The 20,041-nt window shown below is 51.9% G+C and overlaps 1 protein-coding gene across 4 annotated transcripts in view; it reads left to right on the forward strand.

The window, feature by feature from the left end:
• Positions 1-19,910, forward strand: part of LZTS3 (leucine zipper tumor suppressor family member 3) — a 46,537-nt gene extending 26,627 nt beyond the window's left edge. For 3 of the 4 annotated variants that reach the window (XM_066185203.1, XM_066185206.1, XM_066185205.1), the window contains exons 2-4: positions 7,862-8,356; positions 9,904-10,734; positions 11,874-19,910. In XM_066185203.1, the coding sequence (XP_066041300.1) occupies positions 7,901-8,356; positions 9,904-10,734; positions 11,874-12,584 (1,998 nt within the window). In that variant the 5' untranslated portion in view covers positions 7,862-7,900 and the 3' untranslated portion in view covers positions 12,585-19,910. The remainder of the gene's footprint in view (positions 1-7,861; positions 8,357-9,903; positions 10,735-11,873) is intronic. The other variant, XM_066185207.1, reaches the window with a different exon arrangement.
• Positions 19,911-20,041: the final 131 nt, after the last annotated feature.

Consider the following 20,041-nt stretch of genomic DNA (forward strand, 5'->3'; position numbering starts at 1 on the left):
TTTTAGGGATGGGACATACCTGCTGGGCTATGTTTGCACAAGGGGGTCAGAGCAGAGATGGGATGCACAAAGATGGATTGTTCAGGATGGGGAAATCTCACCCTGGATCCCACTGGCAGCCCCTTAACAAGGGGAAACTGAGGCACGCAGGGCTGGGATGACCCCAAGCAGTCCAGCCCATGGTATGGGGCATCCCAGATGCTCAGGGCTGCAGCCAGCTCTGAGGCTGCTCCATCAAACTCTCCATGCCCTGTACTGAGGGAATCCAGGGCGTTTTCCCTGTGCCACCAAAGCTGGTGCTTTTTTGGGCAGAGGTTGCCATCGGGACCTCCCTGGGGACAATGACACAGCTGGCCCTGAGTATCTTCCGGGGGCAGTCAAAGGGTCACAGATGAGGCTGTGGATGAACCCTTCCTGATGGACACACGGGATCTGGGATGGCAGTTTGGGATGAGCTTGAAACCATCCTGTCCTGCTGCCCCTTGGGATGAGGGGGACAGATAAGGCAGGTGATGGAAAATCCTTTCTATCTGCTCTCAGGTTCATCCTGGAGGATTCCAGCCTGGATCCAAACCTGAGAGCAGATGGGGAAAAGGGGGAAAACCCCCCTGAGGATGAGGACTCTGGCCAGGGGAAAGCTGGTGGATATCCAATGTGGCTTGCAAAAAACTCCATGGCAGGGTAATTCCTGGTGGAAAGAACCCTGGGAGCTCTCCGGGCTATCTTGCTGTTGGTGGACCCTGCCTGATCCATTCAGGGCTTGAAAACCTCCAAGGATGAGACGAAAAAGCCTCTCTGGGACTGTACAAATGAACCTTGTCACACCTCCACATCACCGACCACGGTTTCTCTGGGGCTTTGCCCACCTCACTGCTGCTTCCAGAGTAATTTTGATTTCGTCCCTTTACTGGAACACCTCAAGACTGGTGTGGCCTGCCAGGTGCTTGGCTTTTAATTCCACTCTGCTTCTTCAGATCCTGAAAATCCTGTGGATTAAAACTGGGAACACCCAGAGATGAGGAACTGGGATTGGAGGAGGTGGGCTTGGGACAGGTGGAGCAGCTTGTTCAGCATGAGCAATAGCCATGCCCAGATTGATTTACTGATTATTTTACTGTCAGTAAGAGGTTTCCAGGAAGCTGTGGCGGGGCGTCCATTCCAGGAACACCCTCGGGGAGCTGAGAGGGAAGGAGGGGCAAGCAGGAGGGCACAGAGCCATAGCCCTGTGCTCCACAGTGAAAACTGTGACTGTCCTTCATGATTCCCCCTCCTGCCACATCCTGGGGGATGGGGACAGCGTGGCAGTGGACTGTGTCCCTTAAACACAGCGACCAGCTGAGGGAGGAAAACTGATAGCAGAGTGGGAGGATTGGCCAGGGAAGGTGGAGCAGGCTGCAGTCAGTGCTCAGGCTTTGTCGGGGAGAACAATGGGGCCTTTATTGGGGAATGGAGGTGGCGAGGCTGGCAGGGACAGTTTGGTACACAGAGAGTTCCTTGGCCAGCTCAGGGACGGGGCACTGGCCTGTGGGATGGGACAGTTTGGTACCCAGTGTCCCCCATGCCTGCTGTGGGGGCAGGGAACTGGAACGTGGGGTGGGACAGGTTGGTACACACTGGCCAGCTGGGGGGATGGGGAAATAAATGGGAAATGGGAAATGGGAAATGGGATGGGACAAGTTTGTAACCAATGCATCCCTTGGCCAGCTGGCGGGACAGGGAAATGGGATGGGACAAGTTTGTAACCAATGCATCCCTTGGCCAGCTGGGGGGACAGGGAAATGGGCTGGGACAGGTTGGTACCCACTGTGTCCTTTGGTCAGAAAGTGAAATAGGGATATGGGATATGGGATATGGGATATAGGATATGAGATGGGACAGGTTGGGACCCAGAATGTCCCTTGACCACAGCTGGAGGAAACTGGGACATGGCAGATGGGACAAGGGACAGGCCAGTTTGGTACCAAACATCCTCTGGTGGTGGGACTCATCCCCAGGTGCCACTGTGAGCCCCACAACTGCTGACATGACTCCCTGATGTGGGTCTGGATTCATGGCCACCTCCCCAAATCCTTTGGAATGAGGAATTGCAATGAGTGGTTTAAGAAAGAGCTGGTTCTGAGGGACTCTGGGGACCCTCACAGCTGAGAGTGAGGAGCATCCCATGCTGGGGACATCCTGAATTAAGTGCTGCCACCCACTCCAGACCAGAGGAGCTTTGGGGATGCAGGAATCTGTCATCCCGCTGACTGTCCCTTGGCAGCTCAACAAGAGCTCCCCCGAAGAGCCGCCTGGGTCTTTTCATCTCATCTCTTTTGTTTCAGGCTTATTATGTAAATAGCTGATGCGGCCCCCATAATGAGAAAGTAGTTTCCCAGAATACAAAAGGCTGTAATTATCTCATTAGCAGGCGGAAAGGAAAAGGAAATGTTTCTAAGCCGGCTCACTTTTATTTCCCACAGCAGCCCGAGGAAACGCAGCCCCCAAAACCGGGACCTGCCTGCCCCTAATCTTGCCACCCCCTCCTGATGCTGCCACGTTTTCAGGAGAGAAAAGCAAAGTGTGATCCTCCTGTCTCAGAAATGGGTTTGAACTGGGAGGACTGAGGGCTTTGAACTGGGCCCAGTTATCCAGAGGATGCTGCAGGTCCCTGTGCAGACCCCTCAGTGCTCTCAGGTGCTGGGACAGGCGTAGCTGGGAAGTGGGGGGGAGGGGGGGTCACAGAGGAACAGGATGGTCCCCACGTTCCCAAACTGGATGTTCCTAGGCAGGACTACCATGCTGGGCAGTCCAAGTCCAACCTCCCTCCTTCAGCAGGGTGCCCTAGGGCACGTTACTCAGGATTGTGTCCAAAAGTAAATCCAATCATAAATCCTTTGCACAGAAGGATGGAAAATGTGCAGATACAAAGCAGCGCCAGAACCCAAGAGGTGTCTGAGGGTGGCTGCAAGAATTTGTCACTACTTAACCCTCCAAACTGCCTTCCTGAGTTTGCTTTTTAGCTCTGAATGGGGAGAAAAAGATCTGCAGGGCAGGGGTAAATGGGAAAAGAGATGTCCGTGTCCTGGGGAAGGAGCGGGAGTTGTTCTTCTGACTTCATTTGGCTTTTGGTTGTGGAAAAAGCTTGTGGTTGAAAAGCTCGAGATCTGCATGTTTTTGCAAACAGGTTCAAGTGTGTTTGTGCCGTATTCCAGTGGTGGAGGAAAACCTGGCAGCCACTAAGCCAGGATGGGGGGAAAGGAGTAGGAGGAGGTGCAGAAAAGAGCCACAAGAGTTACTTGAGGGCTGGAAAAAAAAATGCCTGTGGGAGACAAGAAAAGCTCATTCTGTTCCCCTCTTCAGACTGGGCAACTTGAGAAGGGTGTCGGAGAACAGGAGGTGCCGGGGCACTGGAGCCAGGTGGGAGGGGAGCTGTGGTGCCCCTGCCTCTTGAATCAATCCCAGTGGAGGAGCTCTCAGCCAGGTTTGGGTCCAGCATGGCCGTAAGGAGGTGGCAAGTGATGGCCTGTGACACACAGGAGGCAGAGCAGTAGCTGAGTGGCCTTTTTGGAGGACATGATGTACAAGAAAAGGTGAGGGAGGGGAAGAAAGATGTGGCTGAAAGCTGCACCTGAAACGAAGCGGACAAGAGGGAACAGCCTCTAAACAGGAGAGGTTTAGGACGGGATATTAGTGAAAATTTCTTCATGGAAAATTTCTTCATGGAAGAGGTGTCCAGGCCTGGCACAGCTGCCCAGGGCGGTGGTGGAGTCCCATCCTTGGAGGGATTTAAAAGCCATGTGGATGTGCCACTTGGGGACAAGGGTTACTGGTGGCCTTGGCAGGGCTGGGGGAATGGTTGGACCCCATGGTCTTAGAGGGTTTTTCCAACCTGAGTAATTCTGTGATTCTATGATTCTACAAGTGCAATTGCAAATCTTGGGTTCCAGTGGGGTTTTGTCCCCAAGGCTTGTTGATGCCTCACTGGACACAGGTGGTTTTGCTCCCCACAGGAACTTTAATTAGCTCTTCATTGCTAACCCATTCCTGACCTTCCCTTCCCACTCCATGCATCTTCCTGGATGAAGCTGAAATTACCACAGCCATTCTTTTCCCACCATTCCTAACCTGTTCCATCACCCCAGGACACGCTGACTTTTTCTCCTCCAGCCAAACCAACCCCTTGACAGCGCTGCCAGCAAACTGGCAGAGCCAAGCCAACAGGGCAGGTGCAGGCCCTGCCCCTACAAAAACAACAGAGCAGAGCGCAGGGTTTATGGTGTCGGTAATTGCTCGCTCACTAAAGCCGATGCAAACAAACCTGACTAATGAAGGTCAGGGGCACACCTGTTACCACAGTTGGCAAGGGGGGGGAGGGAATTTTTGACCTTCAGATGCCTTTTCTGCCCATGCTGCCTGTGCCACATGCCTGGGATGGCGCGTGTGCCAAAGCCCTGCCTTGCTCTGGGGCTTTTTGCCGGAGCTCTCCAGCCCAAGAGCGATGATTGATCCCCTTCTCCCCGTGGCACGGTGCCCGAGGTATGTCTGTCTCCCCAAGGCCTTTGTTAGGAGAGTGTTAACAATTAACCTCCTCAGGCAGAAACAGAGCCAGGCTTCCATAATTTAGTCTTAGTTAACCATTCAGCTGCTTATCTCGGAGCAATTTTTCTTCTTTTTACTGGAAGGCATTCACTGAATGGTCTGGGTAGAGCAAGTGCAGTTGTTATTTTACAAATGACTGTATTTACGATAACGTCTAGCAGTGTCCTGAAGCTGCAGGCATGGAAGGAAACTCTCGGACATGCAGAGTTTGCCTGTCACAGCTGGGGAAAAGGACATTTCACCCCAGATTTTCTGCATCAGGCATCAAAATGTTGCTGTCTCCGAGGCAAGGCTTCTGCAGGAAAGGCCAAGAGTCTGCTGCAGTTGGGTGGGATGGGGAGGTGGTGCAATATGGAGTTGTGGATTCCCAGTGTCCCTGGTCAGAGAAGGTCGCCCAGCCATGCTCGAGGGTGACTCTTCTTTCCTACTAAAAGACCAGCCTGGGAATGAAACGCTGCTGAAGGCAAACCACTTGGCTTCCCTCTGCCTCCCTGTGCTCGTGGAGAGGCTCAGCACCCTTGGCAATCAACCAGTTTCAGTTCATGTTCCCCTGGGAGGGAGGCAGTTTTCATGGAATCATGGAATCGTTTGGTTTGGAAGGGACCTTAAAGATCAGCCAGTTCCAACCCCCTGCCATGGGACACTTTCCACTATCCCAGGTTGCTCCAGGCCCCTTCCAACCTGGCCTTGGACACTTCCAGAGAGCCAGGGGCAGCCACAATTTCCCTGGGCTGGTGAGTGCCAGGGCCTCACCACCCTCAGTCAAGAATTTCTTCCCAATATCCCATCTAACCCTGCCCTCTCAGTTTGAAGCCATTCCCTCTTGTCCTCTTGCCCCAGAGATGATGAGATTTAAGGAGAAGAAATGTCCTGGGGAGGTTTTTAGTCACACATTCCCCCAAACCTGGAAAGAGAAAAAAGGACTCTCCTGCTCTGTGCCAGAGCGTGGCAACGTTATTCCTGTGCTCAAAATTTGATTTCACAGTTCGGCTGAGGAACAACCAATGTAAAACCTGACTGGGAACTGGAGCTGGCCAGAAGACACAAACCCAAGGGTTGTTGTTCTCGGAAAAAAAATGGCCCTTTTTGGCAAACAAAGCTGTACTGTCAGGAATCCGCTGGCACTTCTGGAATCTCCTTAATAACATATTTGTAATACTTATCTGTATGCTCTGTTTATCATATCCCGGGTTTGCAGTAAACATAAGTTAGGAACAAGGGGGTTTTTTTCAGAATATTTTCTTGGATGATTCCCAGTTAAAAGAAAACGCTTGTTGTTGTGTTGGCCTTTTTATTTTATTTTTTTTTTCCTTTTGGAAGGATCAAGCTTTCCAGTGACCTCATCCTGCCCTCAGAGAGTCAATGTAAATGTGCAAATGTCACCGTGAAATTTACCCAGTGAGGGAAAAGTAACCTGGATTTCTCCCTTGCTGGCTGGGGAGCACTGCAAGGAGACAATGCCCCTTCCTTGTCTGGAGCTGAGACCTTCCAGCACATCCCTCCCGTGGTGCCTGGTGTCCCATAAAAAGAAGTCACAGCCTAGAAAGATTCCCAAAGTCACTGAAAAGCAGGTTATTCCTAAATTAGGAGGACAGAGAATCTCCCCTTGACTCATAAAATCCAAAGGCACCATTGGTTGAGTGCGGCTTCAGGTGGGTGTTCTCCATCCTTCCTCATCACTCCACAGCCCAGCCAAGTCTCCAGGTGCTCAGCAAGCACCTGGATTAACCCCTGGACATTGTGCACTAATGAGCTGTCAGTGGTGATGTTCTTTGGGAAGTACCTTTAGGGTGTGATGGGGTCAGGAGCCTTTGAGTGCTGCTCAGAGCACGTGCCCAAATGTCACATGCCGGATACGTGACCAGACCCTGCCACTTCTTGCTGCTGGCAGAGGTTTTGTCACCTGTGAGTAATCAACACTCGTGTTTTGACTGTAGTGGATCCTCACATGTGCTCATGTGATCCTCTTTTACTGCCTGGCCTTTAGACTTTCATCAGGGAATGACATGAGATCATCTGCCGGGGACAGAGGTGCGACCTGCAGGGCATCCTCAGCGGGGAACACAAAGTGTTCAATTAATGCTTGTTCATCATAAAATCCCAGAATGGGTTGGGTTGGAAGGAACCTTAAATCCCATCTCAGCAGCTCTGTGTCCTCTCCTTGTGGCACAGCATTTGCCACATCTGCCACTCGGGCTGTACTTTGGACAGGGCAGGATGCTGGGAAAAGGGGGAGAAGCCTCCAGGAAAGCGGTTCAATAAAAGCAAAGTTGAGCAGCACAGACCCTGCTTTAACCTTTTTAATTCTTTTTCCATTCCATTATCAGTGCAAATAGCAAGGCTCTGTGAGACACCACATGGGAGCTGAGCTCCAGACCTCAGCTTGCTCTCCAGGGAAATAAACCCAGTTCTGCCTTACTCAGGGAGGGCTGAATGAACATCCCTACCCCAAGCAGAGGGAAAACCCCACTGAAATGGGGATTTTCTCCATCTCCCCTTCCTGCTGGTCATGCCTGATTTCTGCCATTCCTGATCCTTTCTCCAAAGGGCATCACTATTTTTATCTCATCCACAGGGAAGCCTGCACCTTCTGCTGCCCTTTACTCCTGCTTTAGTACCCACACTGCTGGGATGGTTTATCCTGGAAAACTTGGAACTGGGGGTGCCTGAGACAAAAGAAAAGCATCCATTCTGGCCCATGGAGACTGACTCAATCCATGCAATTCACTCCCCTGGGAACCACAACCCTTGGATTGAGAAGATTAGGAGCTCTTTTTGATAGCTGTGGGTGGGATTTGGGGAATGCTGCTCCTCCGAAGGATCTGGATGTCGTAGAATACAAAAGAAAGATGAGACTCCAAATATTTCAGAAGGCAAAGAGCATAGAAAAAAGGCTTAATTGTCTAATTCTTACTACTTTTTATAAGGTGTTCCGATACAGGCTTAATATGATTGATGAATAGGAATGACACCTCTCTAATCCCACTGGTTAAACCAGAGAAACACCAAAAACACCACCTGGAGAAAGATTGTTTTGAGAAAGGATAGTTGTTTGCCAAGATTGTTTTGAGAAGCAGCTTTCTTGGGCAATTTTTCCTTGGGGAAAAAGTTAGCAGCTGCTAGCAGGCTAAAATCTCTCAGACCCAGAAGTATCAGGCCCACAATCTGGGGGTTCCACAGAAGAGGAGAACCCCGTGACTGGGACACGATTTCGATCCGCAAAGGGCACGGCAGACAAAAGGCATCTCTTTAACAACCCTTTTTCCCCCCCTCCTTGTCCCAGTGCCACTGAGCTGTGCCTCCACCTCACCCCTACGCTGCCATGGCCACGCTAGAGACGCTGCCTGTCCTCAGTGACCCGGCCTACTCCAGCCCGGAGAAATTCCACGGCCCCTTCGCCCCCCGCTATTCCCAGACCATCCCCAAGAGCGCCATGGGGAGCGTGGGCAGCGGCGTGGCCAACGACCAGGAGTTCGCCATGAAGAGCGTGGGCACCCGGACGCAGAGCAGCGGCCGGCAGACCGAGGGCGGGCCCCGCAACGGCTACTCCGCCCGAGAGATCTCCAACCGCTACTCCGGCGAGGAGAAGACCTACAAGTCGGAGAAAGTCTCCAACTCCCTCTACATCAACGGCGACCTGCGCAAGAGCGAGAAGGTGAAGGTGGACATCTGCGGCAACGTGACCGCCAACAACGAGAAAAACCTGCCGCCGCCTCCCCAGTACCGAGAGCCCAGTAACCCACCAAAGATTTTGCCGATCTCCGGCAAACTAGACCAGGTGAGAAAACTCCTGGAGCAGCTGGGTGGCCGCGGCGCTTCTCTGGAAACATAGGCCAGGAGGCCTTGGGCAATGGTGCAAGTCTTGATGGTTTCACTTTTATTTTGTACATTTTTTATGTAGAGGTGATACAATTCTTATGACTTTCGGGGGGGGAATTGTTCTTGAGGAACCCAAGAGCACGCCCACAAATCTTCCACATACAGCCTCTTAAAGCCTGTATTTAAGTGACTGGCTGTTCCAGCTTCCCTGAGATGTTGTGCCTAACCTCCCTGAAGGATGGGGAGGGAGCTGGAGCTGGCTCTCGTTTCAGTAGGTTCAGCACCTGAGTGCAGCTCTTGTTTTGTATGTTTTGTGCCTTTTACAGGCAGCTTCCAACCACTGCCTTCCTGTTGCCTGGAAGCAGCCATGAGCATCTGCTCACAATCCCAATGCCTCTTGTGAGGGAAAAGGCTTGGGAACTACCCCTGTAAATGTTTATCTCCCAGCCCAGCCCAGTCCTCATTGCTCATACTGAGGCTCATTTGCTCATTCAGGGAGCAAAATCTCCCAGGCCTAGAGGAATAGAGCCCCAGAGCCAGCAGTGTTTTATGTAGCCTGCTGCTCTGCTCCAGTGACTTCCATAATTTGTGCCCAGTATTATTTCTGCAGCATTTGGTGGCCTTTTCTCCTGGGCTGTTAATCCAACAGCCCCTGCAGTCCATCTAAGTCTCACGCTTGGTCTCCAACCTGTTCAGTGGGGCTTATTCTGTTTCTCCTAAAAGGCATTTTCAAAATACCTTTGCTTCCTCCAGTTTAATTTTCACCCAAAATCCAACCTGCAGTAGGAGAGACTCAATCTCATATTGAGGAAAATTTTGTTTCTAATGGTGCATTGATGGGGTGAGGAATGTGCAAGGCTTTTAAATCGTTTCTACATTCCTTACAGCTGTGGTCTGTTGTCCCCCAGAATTGCTTATGCCACAGAAAACACAAATTTCAAATGAAGATCAGCTCTGGCATATTCCTTGCCTGGTGTCTTTGCTGTCACAGCTCCTACCTGCTTCTGTCTGAGGACAAGCAGGACATGAGGTCCCCACAGGCACAGGTCACCGCTGGCGGGAGGGAGATGTGATTCTCCTGAGGCAAAAGGGCTGCTAATCCAAGGGTTCGATTCAGCTTTCAGCAAAAGGGCAATGCAACCTCAAGGCTAGAAATATAATCAGGAAAAATCAGAGTTATTTTGGTCAAGTCTGGTAAGCAAGGGGCAGCCCTCCTTGTGAAAAGCACTAAGAGATCCCAAGGAGTACTCTAGGGAAAAATAAGGCAGGTTTGGAGTGAGTCAAGATGGTTTCCTTTCAGCTGGGTGAAGGGAAAGCAAAGCGTTGCCCTTTGAGTGACCACAGGTCCCTCATGTGCAACCCCAAATGGTCCAGGGTGTGTAACAAGGTGGGATAAGGAGCCAGCCCAAGGTGCATCAGCCCCACCCTGTGCCGATGTGTCTCTTTTGTGTGTTGTTACCGAGCCTCCTGCCGTGTTTGATGCGTGGTCCTTTTTCCTTTTTGCAGAGCAATGAGCCCTTAGTTAGACCCTCAGCCTTTAAACCAGTAGTTCCTAAAAACTTCCATTCCATGCAGAACCTCTGCCCGCCGCAGAGCAACGGGATGGCAGAGAACAGAAAGAGCTTGAACCATGCCAACAGCAATAGCCCATCCGCACCCAAGGGTGGACTCGACAAGAGCAGCCTTAACAGGACTACAAACCAAGGCGGGGGGCTCTCGGATTCGGGCCGTAACTCGCTCACGAGCCTGCCCACCTACGGGACGGGCTACAGCCAGCACGTGGGCCCCATGAGCGCCTCCACGAGCCACATCAACCGCATCGGGACCACCTACGTGGAGAAGAACATTGTGGGATACAACGGGATATCTACCTCAGACAGCGGGCGGTCCTCCAGCAAGAGCACCTCGTCCTTCAACAGACTGAACCATCTCAACGAAACGATGCCTTTCCACTCGCCCTCCACCGACGACATCATCCAGGACCTGGAGGACCGGCTGTGGGAGAAGGAGCAGGAGGTGCTGCAGATGAGGAGGAACTTGGACAAGAGCGAGGCAGCCATCTTCCAGGTGTTCGAGGAGAAGCAGAAGATCTGGGAGAGGGAGATGGAGGACCTGAGGCAGAACTACGCCAACAAGTTGCAGCAGGTCTCCAAAAAGGCACAGCGGGCTCAGCAGGCTCTGCAGCTCCAAATCTTCAAGCTCCAGCAAGAGAAAAAAAAACTCCAGGACGACATGGGACAACTCCTCCAGCAACGAGAGGAGCTGGAGAAGAAATTTGTGGCTTTCAAGAAGGAGCAGGCTGAGTTTCTCCCCAAGATCGAAGAGACCAAGTGGGAGGTAAGGGCGTTGTTGTAACAGGCTGGGAATGAGGTTTCCATTGTGGGGTCTGGTGACCCAAAGTACCTCCCACATGCCCTAAGTGGAGCCCACAGATCACAGCCATGCGTTGGTGACCTCCAGGTAACAGGTGACACTTTTCACGTCACTTGTCTGAGTCCCACGCCTGTTGATTTCAATTAAGCTAAAATAAGCACAACTTTTTGTGCACACCCTCCTGTGCTGGTTAATAATTTGACTTCACAGTCTGGTCACTCCAAGTCGTGACATTCAAATCCAGTTTCAGGGAACACAGGTTTTTCCACACAGATACTTGTGCCTGCCAAAAATGGGCTTAAGTCTATTTTAATTAAATTCTTTTACCATTTGCGTTTGGGTGAACCTTGAAACCACTTTTCAGATATTTGATTTTTTAAAAATTGAAGATATAAAAGCTACTGAGCTAAGAGTGACATTGACAGCCATGTCTACCTCATGCTTTCCATTGTAACACGTTTTCAGTTGTTAATAAGTTTGTTTTTCTTAAAGGCTGAAAGACAAATTCCTCTTTCTAGTTCTCCTGTTGAGTCCTACACAACTTTTTCCTACTGCTCCTATTTTTAGAACATTTTATCAAGGTCTGTTTGTATAGCCAGTGCTAACATACCTTTTTTTCAGCTTGATCATGTGAAGAATTTTAATCCTTCCATGCACAGGCTAGAAATTTTAAATTTATTAAGAGTGCAGAGGCAAAACATAGCTCTAGAATCAAGAAGATCTTATTCTGCTAATTCTGATGGAAAGTCAATGAATCTGGGATTAATTAGGGTTTGTAATGTGGCATTTGCAGATGTTCAGCAGAAGGTTTGGGATTGAGCCCCACGGGTATGTGGTTGGGAGAGTAAAATTAAGGCAGAAGCAAAACATGGCTGATGGGGACTGGGCTTGGCTGTTTGGGCAACTCCAGCTGGGAACAGCATCAGGTCCCTGAGAGCCAGGAAAAAACAGAGAGGTGTATTTTAAGGACAGCCTCTAGGTCTGTGGCATGGTCTGGGTCCTGGTGAAGGCTTGGTCCTTGAGCAGGGTCATTTCACAGGCAGTGCAGGAGACAAGCAGCTCCTTGCTGTCATCCACCAGCCTCACGAGTGCTCTCCCCACAGGTGTGCCAGAAGGCAGGGGAGATCTCCCTGCTCAAGCAGCAGCTGAAGGACTCCCAAGCCGACGTCTCCCAGAAGCTCAATGAGATTGTGGGACTGCGGTCACAGCTCAAGGAAGGTAAGAACTTCCTGCGGGAGAAGGAGGAGCAGATCCTCACCCTGAAGGACTCCTACAGCTCCAAGAGCGTCAACCTGGAGATCTGCGAGGGCGAGCTGCAGAGGAAGATGAGCGAGGTCCAGGTGCTGAGGGAAAAACTGAACCACTGTGAGCTGGAGGTCTCCGGCCTGAAGCGGACACTTGCCAGCATGGGACCTGCGGGGTCTTTTGGCGGGGACCTCGGGGAGAAGCTGCGGGACCCGCTGGCCTGCGAGAGCGACGAGGCCAAGATGCAGCGGCAGAGCGAGGACAGCGTGAACACCCTGCGGAGGGAGGTGGAGCGGCTCCAGACGGAGCTGAAGCTGGAGCGGCAGCAGCGGGAGCAGCAGGTGATGGACTTCGAGGAGGAGCGGCGCACGTGGCAGGAGGAGAAGGAGAAAGTCATCAAGTACCAGAAGCAGCTGCAGCTGAACTACGTGGAGATGTACCAGAAGAACCAGCTCCTGGAGCACAAGGTGAACGAGATGAACACGAAGGCCACCAGCCCCCCACACACCGAGGAGAAGAAGACATGGACTCCCTCCAGGCTCGAGAGAATAGAGTCCACCGAGATCTGAGGAGGGACCAGGGCGACACAACGGAATTTTTTATTGCTGTGCATGTACTACCTACTCAAGCCAGTGATCTTCCGAAGGATAATGCGCTCCCGTCGGAGCGGTGTGAGCACGCTCTCACCAGGCTCCATCACCCTTACTCTCCACTTCTGTGCTCTGTAGGTAAAATAACTGTGGATGTGCGTTGGTTTTCTATCGATAATGCGACATCTCATCTGGGTTTTTTCCTAGTACAGCTGGTGAGGGTCAATTGGCTCTTTTGTAATCTGCCCTGACTGTTACTTCGCTAGAGGCTGCCACCCCCTCTCCTACAATTCACCCTTCTTTGGCTGATTGTTTTGGAGGGCTGTATTTGGTTTCTTTGGTTTTCCAAGCATTTACGTGCAGCAAAACAGTTCAAAGCGGCAGGTTTGTTGTTTTTTGGTTTTTTGGTTTTGGTTTTTTTTTTCCAGGACGTTTTTAGCCACATTGGCTAATGGAGAAAAGCTCTTGGGATCATGAGCAAACTCAAGTGTTCTGCATCAAGCATCCTGTCTAGACGGTGGTCTTAGTGAAGTCAGTGCGAGCTTGGCCACTGATTTCAGTGAAACCAGACATATCTCTACTAGACGACTCCCTCTTGCTCTGGTTGCAAGAGGTTAGGACATCCTTGAGGAGCAGGATGAGCCTGTCCTGGTATCAGAAGCCAACAAGGAATGATGTCCCAGCAGGAGCCTCTCTAGAGGCTCAGCAGAGCTTAATATATGCTGCGTTTTCACTTCCTTGTGGTTTCCTCCTGCAGTTCCACCCCTCTCCCAGGTTGCGACCAACGCCGGGAGCAGAAATACCCTCCCACCTCTGCCTTGGTCCCCTTACTCTTACTCTACACCCAAGCTGGCTACAGCAAGAAAAAAGCTTGGGAATCCGAGCTACTTACCCTTCCCAACAGCCCTCTTACTTCCCGAAGTCAATGAAATCCAAACCCATGGGATGTTTATGCAAACTGAAGCTTTAGCAATCTGCCCCAAAAGTGGGCAATTGTGCCACCCTGTCCCCAAACGAGTGACACTTTGGTGCACTCTCTTGGTCCAGGGTCTGCTTAAAAACAGCACTCGAGCCTCACTCAGGAGCTGCAGGGGGGGCACAGCAGCATCACAGCTGGATTGCAATGGTCAGGCTGCAGTACTGCCATTCCAAACAGCGTCCACAGCCATCCCACGGGGCATCCCACACCCCAGGGATGGAGATAATAACTCGCAGGCCTAGCTCAAGAAAATACTCAGCTACTAACTCTGAGGGGAAAAATAAGAGGGGAAAATGCTTAAGATCACGCAAGTGCTTATGCCCTGGCAGAATAATAAACCAAATCCTACGTGCACAGTCACCGAGGCAGCAAAACCTGGCATTCTGCTTGAAAACACGGGCAAAGTGAGCTCGGTTCTTCCTGTCATGGACAATTTTTTTTACCATGAGTCACAATAAAGAGGAGAAAAACGTTGCAAAGTGGAGTTTGCACTGGCCAAAGGATCAGGTAGGAGTGGGGATTTTGGCTCTTTGCCCTGGGGAGCAGCTAGAAAAGTTAGAATTAGCACTGCGGTGTCTTGAAATGTCTGTGGGGTGACTCTAAGGCGAGTTTGGCCAGATTACATTTCCTGTGCATACCAAGGAAGAACCTCGAGGCATTGGGGGGCTGAAGACCTTCCAAACAAAAGCCCTGAAGCTGCACATTTTCCATGTTCTGTCTCCCCAAAGCTCTCCTGTTCATGACCAGGTCTGACCTTCAGTTTGAGAATAAATATTGTGATGAGCTCCAGACTGAGCAGAGTGGAGACTGCATTTAGTCCCACCAGCCCAAGTCATCAGACAGTGCTACTGGCCAGGAGCTGGTGGTGGCTGCCAGAGATCCCTGGAGCCATTGGAAATGGAAAAGTGCAACAAGACCAGGGCATTTCAAGATCCAAATTGACAGTTCCTGTCTTTTCCCACTGCTTCTGCCCATGTCTTTGGAGCTGGAGGAAGACAACTCGTGGAAAACACCAGGGCTGCTCAGGCGAAGCCCCTTTCCCTGGACCAGCCATAAAAGGGGGATTAGGTCAGGTCTGACTCCTGATGGGTGTGGGGAAGAGTCCTACTGCAAATCCTGAAGATTCTCCAGCACTCTTGGACGTCAGCCTGTGCACCCCAGCAAGGAAAGAGTGCAGCTGCCTGCCAAGTGCCACACAGCTGCAGACTTTGCCATGCCCAGGGTGGCATCCACATCTACCTGGCCAGGCAAATCCTAGAGCTTCCTCCATATCATACTCCAGGCCTTCCAGACAGAGTCAAACATCCCACAGTGTCAGGGTAGGAGATCTGATGTCTTGCACCATCTCAGCTTTCTTTTCACATCAGACAAGCCCACATTATCCTCCCTCCCAGAGCAGGTGTTTGGTGTGTGTTCTTGTGAAGATTGTTCACCTCAGAGGAAAGGCCCACTCCCTCCACCTTCTTCACTGCATCACATCAATCCACAGTTTCAATCCAGATCTCAGAGACCTCAACTGTGGACATTCCCTGGATGACAGAGCCTTGCAGACACCCATTCAGACACTCTGCTCCTGGTTTTCCCTCTCTTGGGATTCTCCTACCCAGGATCCCCCAAGCATCCGGCTGTCCTGCAAAAAAATACGCCACCTGTGCTACAAAAAATACGAATGGTTTTGGGAGCCAAACTGCCACAAAGGATTCCTGTGCTTCAGGATTCCTCCCCACAGCTGGATGTTCTGCTCCCCATCAAGTCCTCTGCCCTGTGCCAGCCCTTTGCTCAGCAGAGACGGAGCAAAATGATGGTAGGACACCTGGATTCCTGCTGTTTGTGCCCAGGTGGGAGCTCACCTGGCTCCTTCCAGATCTTTACCCTTTCACAAGTTGATGAAATCTCTCATCAAAAGCTTCGTTGAGGCTCTGGGGTCTTAGCCCTGGATTAGGACAGCCAAGGGGTGCCAGGCTGGTGTTTGGGTGACATATCCTGGGAATGGCCAAGCAGGCTGGCAGCGTGTCTCTTGGAGGCTCAGGCAGGGCTGATGAATTGTTCCTGTCCCATGGAACTCGGGCTTGACCATCCCACAGCTGCTTCCTCCACCTTGGAGCTAGTGGAATTCAGCGTGATGTCCTGGCTCACGTGTCATTCTCCAAGTCCTGCCCCCAAAATCCTCTCAAACTTGCCACTGGCCACCACCACAAGCTGTGGCCGTGAGGGTCTCAGCTCAGTTGCACATACATGGGGTCCACAAACATTAGAGATGCTCTGGGATACCCAACTCACGTAGCTGGACAAGATGACCCAAGATTTTTGGGAGAGCCAGGCCAGTGGTGGCAGTCCTGGAGCAGCTCCGGTGTCACAGGACCCCCATGTACAGAGCCCAGTCATGCTCCAGGTACATCCACATGGCAAACAGAGGACACTGATCCGCTCCAGTGGGTTCCATCCATGAGGATGTGGGCTGAGCAGGCTATCCTCGTGCCAGGGAGGGTCTTAACTCTGCTGTGAGTGGGGCTGCTTTGCTCCACCACCAAGGCTGACTGCTACTGCTGTCCCAGCAACCCAGCTGGGCTGATTCCAGCACTCCCCTCTCACCCCCAGGGTGAACACCATGACCAGGGCACGTTGTTGTGCCTCACACAGCCCCGCATAGCTCCTGCCACTGTCTGCTGGCAGCTGGTGGCCCCAATCCTGCTGTCACTGCTGGTGGTCACTCACCTCCGGGTTTCCACGCTCCAGAGAGGAATGGAATTGTTGTTCTTACGCTGCTGTACAGAAAGAAGTGTACTGGGATGTAAATAAGAGCCCAGCTCTGTATGTTGATGATTAAATGGAGACAAGGTGGCTCTGTGGCTTCTCTGTTGACGAGCGGGGCCGAGCGTTGAGTGCTGCACGGGGGGTGCTTAGCACCCCGACCTGTGCCTGGCTGCAGTGGGAATCTGGGCTTCAGCACCTCCCAGGAAAGCAATCCACTTGGGATTAGCTCAACCTGGTGTCACCCTGAGCCAGGTCTGCAATTGCCCCCTGGTTAAGGGTGAAGTCCCCTCTGCCCATCTGGTGTCCCACCCAGACTCCATGCAGACAGTGGCTCCCAGAGGTGTCCTCCAGAGAGATGAGGCTGGTGTGGGCTGGAAAAGGGGAATGAGAGCTGGCAGGGGACAGGATTTCCCCGTGTCCCACCTGGGAATGTTTGCAGGCTCATAAGGCCCTTTCCTATGTGAGATAAGACGGCATAGAAAGGAGTTCCCAGGTGAGGTGATTGTCCCCAGCTGGTGACACCAATGTCCTCCACAGCCATACCAATTGGCTCCACACATTTCCTGTGGAGAATATGGACCAGGGGCTGTCCCTAGGAGTTGGGATGGATGCCATTCCCTTTCTTCTTGAAGAGAAGAGGGGATGCACACCAAGCCACGCATCCTCTTGTCTTCAGGCAACTTCATGCCTCTCATCTTCAGAGCAATAGGTCTGCTCCAGGTTAGCAGCAGACACCACTACAGGGTCCAGTCAATTGCTCTGGCTCAGTGGGAACTGTCCAGGAAAACGAGCATCCTGAGAGCTGGTGGTCCTGCTGGCTGCCCCATTGGTGTCCTCTCCTCAGCTCACCCCAGGGCATCCTCAGCACCCTCCTTACCAAGGAACCAAATTCCAAGGTGAAGGCAGTGTGTTCTTCGCTTCTCCTGCTAGGAGTGCTGAAGGCATCTCCGCCCACCTTTGCTCCATGAAGGCTCCTGGGCCTGGCAGGAGGCCAGTGGAAGATCTGTGCTCCTGCAGGTGGGTGTTCAGGTGGGTCTGGGCCTTGAGCAGATGCCTCTCACTGTGCCTCTGCTCCCCAGCCATTCTCAGCTTCTTCCACTCCATTCCTGGCATGGGAGAGAGCCCAACTCACTGTTAATTTAACCCAAACCTTCAGTTTAAGCCTTGAAACCTCTTTATATAAGTTACTGTTCACCAAGACCCCTTGCTAAATCTCTGTTCATGTTTTGCCTGTGCCCTGCTGCTCCCCTGCTGCAGCTCTCCAGGCTCTCCTGCCTCCTTTTGAATCATCCCCATCCCACTGGAGCACTCAGTGCCTCTCCCAGTGCTCTCCCAGGTACATCTGAACAAGCTGGAGCTACAGCCCCCACTCAGAATGGGTTATCCCAACCCTGCTCTCAGGAGATTTCCAGAACACTGATCCTCTCCTCTCTGACATTCCCATGGCAGCTCCATCAGCCCTGCTTTACCTCCAAGGACAACCTGGCTTCCTGCTGAAGGACATTCCCATGGCCTGCAATCCTGTGAGATCGTTGCACAGGGATCCACACCATCACCACTCAGCCCTGGAGCTCCCTGGTCCTTCCACCCTCTGGTAAAAACAGGGGTCTGAGGGGTCTGTGAGGTCCTTAGGGGTACACAGGACCCTGCACTGTATCAAGGGGTTGGGGTCACATCCAGCTGTTGACAGATGTTGGCTTCCCAATAGGATGTTCCATGCTGGCAGTGCAATTGCTGTCAGCACCAAGCTCCTGTATTTTCAGGATAATCCTCCTCCTCCTCCTCCCTGGTTCTCCCAGTGATGGGGATCGTGTCAGGTCTGGAGCCTGGAATTGCTGTGTCTCCACAGCTCTTTCACAAATCTGTTTTCTCCGGCAGGAAGTCTCTGCTTTCTGTCCCAAAGCAATAGATCTTTCCAGGGAGATTTAAAAGGTACTCTTCCCCACTCTGACACCTGCAGGCAAGCCAACATTCCCGTGAATACCTTCATAGCTCCAGCCCTGGCCTCAACTCCTTTGGAAAGGGACGCAAGGTCCAGTCTGGCTCTAAATAACCACAGTGGTCTGAGGTGTTTATCTGGAGAGCCCGAAGCTTCCCACATCCAGCAGGCCACCAGCCTGGACACGCAGGAGGTGTGACACATCCCCTCCTGGTGCCATCCCATGGCTGTCACTGGGTCCCTGCAGCTCCACGTGGGATCCACTGGAGTGTCTGAGCTCACGGAGTCACCTCCGGTGACATCCAGTGGGACACTGTGGCTCCGCCATTCCCGAGAGCCAGGCTTGGAGGAGCAGTCCCCCTTCCCCCCTGAAAGGAGCAGAACACGTGCGGGCAGAGCTCCAGCACCGGCTCAGGAGCGTCCCAGCGCCACCCAATGCTGCACACCCGGCTGATGTGTCTATGCAGTCCCTTCCCAGGCAGCCGTGTCCCCGCAGAGCCCAGCCCGGGGCCGGAGCTCCTCCAGGGTGTCTTCGTTTGCACTCTCCGGGACCTGGTAATCGCTGTGAGCCCAGAGGAGCCGCGCCGGCCTTCGCCTCGCTCCGGGCACCACGCTGGGGAGGGTTTTCCTCGCCCCAAACCAATGGCACGTCGCTGAGTCGTCCCTTCTCCAGCAGATCCATAAGCCGTGCCCTCGGACCCCCGCGGGGACGGAGGGCGAGCGGGGCGAGGCTGCCGTCCGACTTCACCAGCAATAACAGGAGCTCCGCTGGCGCCGGGCCGTGCCCCTCTGCAGGACCTCCTGCGTGAGACCCCTGCTCCCGTCCCGCAGCTCCCCGAGTGTAAATTCAACCCCAGCCTCGTGCTTTCTTCCCTCTCGTCTCCTGACGCCTCGGTGTCTCTTTCTCTCTTTTTCTCTCTCTCTCCTCTGACTGTGAATTCAAACCAGAAGTGTTCTGAACTCGACTCCGTTACTGTTCTGTTTCTGCGTCGACTGTTGCTGGTTCTACCGAACAAGACTTTGCAAAAAAAAAAAAAAAAAAAAAAAAAAAAAAAAAAAAAAAAGTCTAAAAAAAAAAACCCTTTTAAAAAAATCTAAAAAATTATATATAAATAAATAAATAGATATATACTTTAAAAAAATAACAAAAAATATTTAAAAAAATAACTCCATAAAGTCTGGTGTGTCTCTCTCCTGTCCACCTGGTCACTTTCCAAACACCGTCGTCTTGACTTTGCCTCTGGTTGAGTGTGTTTAAAGACAAGAGGTTGAACAAAAAAAAAAAAAAAAGGGAAAAAAAAAGGAAAAAAAAGAGGTGTAACACGCAGCATTCTGGGATTTTTGTACAGCCAAGGTGTATCTGTTTCAGAGGTTCTTGTTAAAACTCCCACCACACTTCCCAGTCCCCTGCTGGTCTGTTGTCTGTTCCCATTGGGTTATCCAGATGTGAAGAGCTACTGCCTTTGCCATTTTCTACGGTGAATATATAAATATATCTGTACAGAGGTATGTATATATATAAATAGACATGCAGATCTATATGTATACGTATCTCCAGCTCTCCTCTCTCGACCTGACTGTGAAGGATTTTTATTGGGCAAAAATAAAATGGAGAAAGGCCCCGTTTTAAAAACAGGACTGCCTGGTTTGTTTGGTTGTGTCACAGGTGGGAGAAAGGGGAAGAACCGGGGGGGGGTTTGGGGATGGATCCACAGCTGGGCTGGGGAACTTGGGAAACACCACATCCAAAACCTCCTGCACGTT

This window comes from Chamaea fasciata, unplaced genomic scaffold (assembly GCF_029207755.1).
Source record: "Chamaea fasciata isolate MVZ Bird 193981 ecotype frontalis unplaced genomic scaffold, bChaFas1.0.hap1 SCAF_6, whole genome shotgun sequence".
Lineage (NCBI taxonomy): Eukaryota > Metazoa > Chordata > Aves > Passeriformes > Sylviidae > Chamaea > Chamaea fasciata.